At 42.6% G+C, this 4,705-nt stretch overlaps 1 protein-coding gene across 1 annotated transcript; it reads left to right on the top strand.

The window, feature by feature from the left end:
• The first annotated feature begins 1,571 nt into the window (after positions 1-1,571).
• GTF2H5 (general transcription factor IIH subunit 5) lies at positions 1,572-4,436 on the top strand. Its single transcript, XM_068115941.2, has 2 exons — positions 1,572-1,676; positions 4,092-4,436. Exons 1-2 carry the CDS (start codon positions 1,642-1,644, stop codon positions 4,270-4,272), a joined length of 216 nt encoding a protein of 71 aa, XP_067972042.1. The 5' UTR covers positions 1,572-1,641; the 3' UTR covers positions 4,273-4,436.
• Positions 4,437-4,705: the final 269 nt, after the last annotated feature.

Genomic DNA, 4,705 nt, shown 5'->3' with positions numbered 1-4,705 from the left:
AAAGCATTGAGGTATTCATGATCATCCACCATGGATGCTGCCAAACATTAATCAAAAAAACAAATAAATTAATTACTGTGAATCGAATCCGACAATTCGTGCACGCAATGATTTTGTTTATACACTTTCCAAAAGGTTTATTGCTAAAACTGCGATCTAAGCATGCTCAGCTTTAGCATTTTTGGTCACAATCAGTTGTTCCGAAAACAACCGCAGCAACAACGATGTTAAGATGCATGAATACAAAAAAAAACGAATTATTTTCTCATAAGGAAGAAAAACCACCGGAAGTTATTAATTTTAACGCAATAGCCATTCATCAATTATATACTTATACAGCAACCTATAAGTTTGTTTTTTTTAAATAATTCAAGAAAGGAAATAATAGGAGAAAACCAATACAATTGAGGGGAAGTTATTGGGCGATGCTTTATACGCTTTATTCATTCATCTGAATAGAAATAGTGATTAATTCCTGTGGAGATATGTATTGAAATTTGCTCCAAATGACAAGGTCCGATGTTTAGAGCTCACGGTGAACATGAAAAGGAGCATAAAGATTAACGGAACTGGTCAACCTGTGGCTCAAGGTAAACTGAAAACGGATGGGTGGATGTAACTTTGAGTTACTTCCGGTTAGCAACGGCCGTTCGCCATTTTAGCGCGGTGAAAACAATTCCCTAGCAACGATTTCAACGCGATTGGTTATGTGATCCTGTTCGTAATTTTTGTTGTGTAGTCCGCCCAAATGTCCTTCAATTAACTGGAATAATCTTCGTAACGATGCTAAACATAATTATGAGGTGAAATGGAATGTGATTGGGCTGGAAAAGTGTCCTTTTAACTACAAGCATCCTGTGTCACGTGGTAATTGAAAGACGCAGCGCGTACAGGACCGTACCTAACTCCGCGTCAACACTGCACTCCGTGGACACTTTTTATATGTGTATATAAGGACACTTTTTATATGTGTATATAAGGACACTTTTTATATCTGTATATATAAAGGACACTTTTTTTCTCATAACGCTGCTTCGACCAATCACATTAAATTTCATGTCGTAACGATGTTTAACATCATTACTAAGATTTTTAAGGTAATTGAACGACATTTGGGCAGACTACACAACAACAATTACGAACAGAATCACATAAACAATGACATTCGATGTGTTGCTGGGAGTTGTTTTCACCGCGGTAAAATGGCGGCGGTCGTTGCTAACCGGAAGTAACCCAACGGTGCGTCACGCATAGCATGATTCAGTAAATTGTCACCTTCCCCGTATTCGTTAATTCCTTTTTATGTCTGGTTTATGCAATTAACTCCAATAATAAAATTTGCAATTTTTATATTATAACATTGTTCAGGTTCTCTCGTGATAAAAGGTAAATGAATGTGATGATATTTTGTGGTGTACATCAACATAATATTTAAGCGGCGTTGGTTTCTTCTTTTTTTAATGCGTGGTGTTTCAAATAAAGTGAAATCTAAATACAGTTATAGTTTTTATTTCATAGGTTGTTGCTGAGATAAATTACTATGGATAAAATTAATTTTAATAGGCAAACGACGCTGCTTTGGGATTTTGTCACGAGCTTCGAAAAGGAAGGAACAGTCCAGTCCAGAACTGAAGCGCAAACATGGTGAATGTAATGAAAGGCACCATAGTGGAGTGGTAAGCTGTTACATTTGTTAATTTCAAAAATCATGATCATTTAACGCTTTTATGCCTTTACCACTTTACTTTTACTACGTGGAGGATGTAGATTGTAGGGGGTGAACAAGATGGATACAGAAGCAAGCTGTCAAAGGAAAAACTGGAAAAGATCATGCCTCATGGTTTTGGATTGGGGATGATCTGAGATGGTGAACAGCTGTCTTAAAGACTTGGAGGGAAGAACGAGATTGACGAGAGAAGTTTGTTCCACATGTGGGGAAAAGAGGAATGAATTAGTGGAAGTGAGCTGGAATTCTGAATTTAGGTAGTTTCACCGGGAGGGGGTTGTTGGAGGACCATGTGATTCCTGCAGAAACCTGGGAGTGGGTGGGGGGAGGAGAGGGACAAAGCACGGAAAGACGAGAGGATGCAAGACCGGAAAGGAGGCAGTAGAAGACAGAGAGACCACCAACCTGTCTGCAATGGTGAAGTGATAGACCCATAGACGCAGCTTCATCACGAAAAATTCCGATAATCCTAAAGACCTTGGTTTCTCTGGAATCAAGCTGAGCAAGATCCGAGACAAGAGAGCCAGCCATGAAGGGAAAGCAGTACTCCATCAATTTGTGGATGAAAGCCTCGTCGGTGATCAGGAGGAGGTCCTCGTATGAGGGCAGGTGTGCCAAGGAATGACTTTGCATGACAGAGGACTCCCAGTCGGCGACTGGCTTTGCACTGCAAAAGAGGCCATTAGGTCATTTGCATTTTTGCCGTCTCCATCTCGATCCCGTTTAGAATCCCGTGCGGGCGTGGACAACTTTCTGGTAGAGTTATTGCAGTATTGAGGCAAATGTGGAACCTCGGTATATTCAAGTTAACATGTTTGAATGAACGACACATGTTTTTCTCACTGAATCTCTGATTTAAAGTCTTCTCAAATTTGTGTCAAGCTTGCCTTGTTCATTTTGTGTGCAGTATGTGGCTGTTGATTGAATGATTTCTGGAAGTGTTGCTGTGCTGCTGACTCAGTGCCCCCTGTAGGTCAAAGCAGGAATTTGTCGTTCATTCAGGGTTCTGGTGGTGGGTGGTTCGTGTGCAGCCACCCGGCTGCTGGTTGCATCATTTTCAGTGGGCGCGTCTGCCGCTGATGCAATGCCTCTCTATAACCAGTATGTGGTGCTCATTTCGCCGACATCGGAAGGATGACAGGCTGAGTCAACCCCACCTGGCGTTAATTAAACGGGATTCAAACTCAGGACCTGAGGATCCCAAGCCCGCCACCCTAACCATTAGGCCAACACCAGGTATAGGGTTCTGGTGAAGCATGTAAAATATCCTTCATTAAAGACCGTGGGATCTTTAACGTCTACCGAGTGCTGGCAGACAACTCATCCGGTTGAATGTCCATCTGAGCGACGACACACACATTGATGAATCATCCTACCCTGTGAAACACCGATACGACAGTTTATATGAACCACCTTTAGAGGCCATTTTTCCCTGCAGAGCAGGGGTTGGCCTTTTTTGGGCACCGTGGTCCCCTTTTTGATGCAATGTTTTATGGCCAGATGCCATTCCTGCCGCCAACCCTGTTAGTCACCTCTTGCGACACACAGGGAATTACCAGTGAACTGGTACTCAATTTGCCGACCTCAGAAAGATGACAGGCAGAGTTAACCCCCCTGGCATTAATTCAGCGATCGACCGGGATTCGAACCCAGGATCCTAAGATCCCAAGCCGGCACCCTAACCACTAAGCCAACACCAGGGTCAAAATCAAATTTTATTAATTAATTTAATTTAATTTAATTTAATTTAAATCAAATTTATAGCTGGGTCAAAATTCAAACCCAGACTAGATAGCTCGAAAATGAGTGTGCGTACCTCCAGGTTATCCTGCTTATCCAACATGATCACAATGCGTGATGGCTTAACAGTTAACGTGGCTGCCTTAAGATATTGAGTTTGAGCCCCTGTCGTGCCGCTAAATAACACTAGGTGGGTTGACTCAGCCTGTCATCCTTCCGAGGTTGGCAAAATGAGTACCAGCTTATAGGTAAAAAGGGGCACTGCATCAGTGGTGCAGCCACATCCCCAGCAATGAAGCACCAGAGGCTGCTTACAAATCTATATTATAACATAATCAATCACATCAATGATTTCCCATGGTCCTGGGCACTGATTTGTGATCAGTCCTCTCTTTGAATAGCCCAATTCTTCTGATCTAGATCTAGTTATCTCTGACCATGAACTTACCTCATGTAGATGAGCACATCTGAAGGTAAAACAATCCGTGTCACTGTATCAAATGAGTCCCTCCCGACACCAAAACAAACCTAAAGGTCACCTGAGACATTTCACCCAATGAAAAGTGCTATTGCTTGATGTTGCTCGACGAACATTACAATCACTGTATTTTCCTCTTGTTTGCAGTGATCCAGCGATGAAGCAGTTCCTGCTTTTTCTGGACGAGACAAACGCTTTGGGAAGGAAGTTTGTCATTCAAGATTTGGACGACACCCACCTGTTTGTAGCTGCTGATGTCGTGCAAATTTTGCATGACAAGGTTGGAGAGCTCATGGAACTCAACTCGTTTCCCATCACGCACAAATGAGTGCTGGATGAAATGAAATGCCGGATCATGTTCCCGTTTGTGCTGTTCAAGCTGGGAGGAACGAAGTTAAAAGAGTTTCTGATGAACGCTGGGCCAGGATCTGAGTTTTGTACATTGATATTAGTGTATTTGCTTTCAATTGGAATAAAACAGCACAACAACAATGTAAATATTTTGGGTACTCTTTTTAAACTGATAGTCTGGAGGAGCAAGGGGGCTGGCAGGATGACCTAGAGGTAAGCACCCTCACCAGGGTGATTCATCAGTGTGTGCCGATGGACGGACGTTAAGCCTGCGTACTGTCTGCCGGCATTAGTTGGTGGACGCTAAAGATGCCACCTTGACTTTCACGAAGAGTGGGTGAGCTACTGCTGGTACCATGGCCAATTTAAAAATTCCTGCCATAACCTTAATCAAACGTCAGGCCTAACCA

This window comes from Myxine glutinosa, chromosome 5 (genome assembly GCF_964187855.1).
Source record: "Myxine glutinosa chromosome 5, kmMyxGlut1.1, whole genome shotgun sequence".
NCBI lineage: Eukaryota > Metazoa > Chordata > Myxini > Myxiniformes > Myxinidae > Myxine > Myxine glutinosa.
This window is presented reverse-complemented; position numbering and strand designations above follow the sequence as displayed.

Coding starts and splice junctions, on each gene's coding strand:
- GTF2H5 (XM_068115941.2), top strand. CDS start 1,642: ATGGTGAATGTAATGAAAGGCACCATAGTGGAGTG. Junction 1,677..4,091: donor AAAGGCACCATAGTGGAGTG/GTAAGCTGTTAC, acceptor TCTTGTTTGCAG/TGATCCAGCGATGAAGCAGT.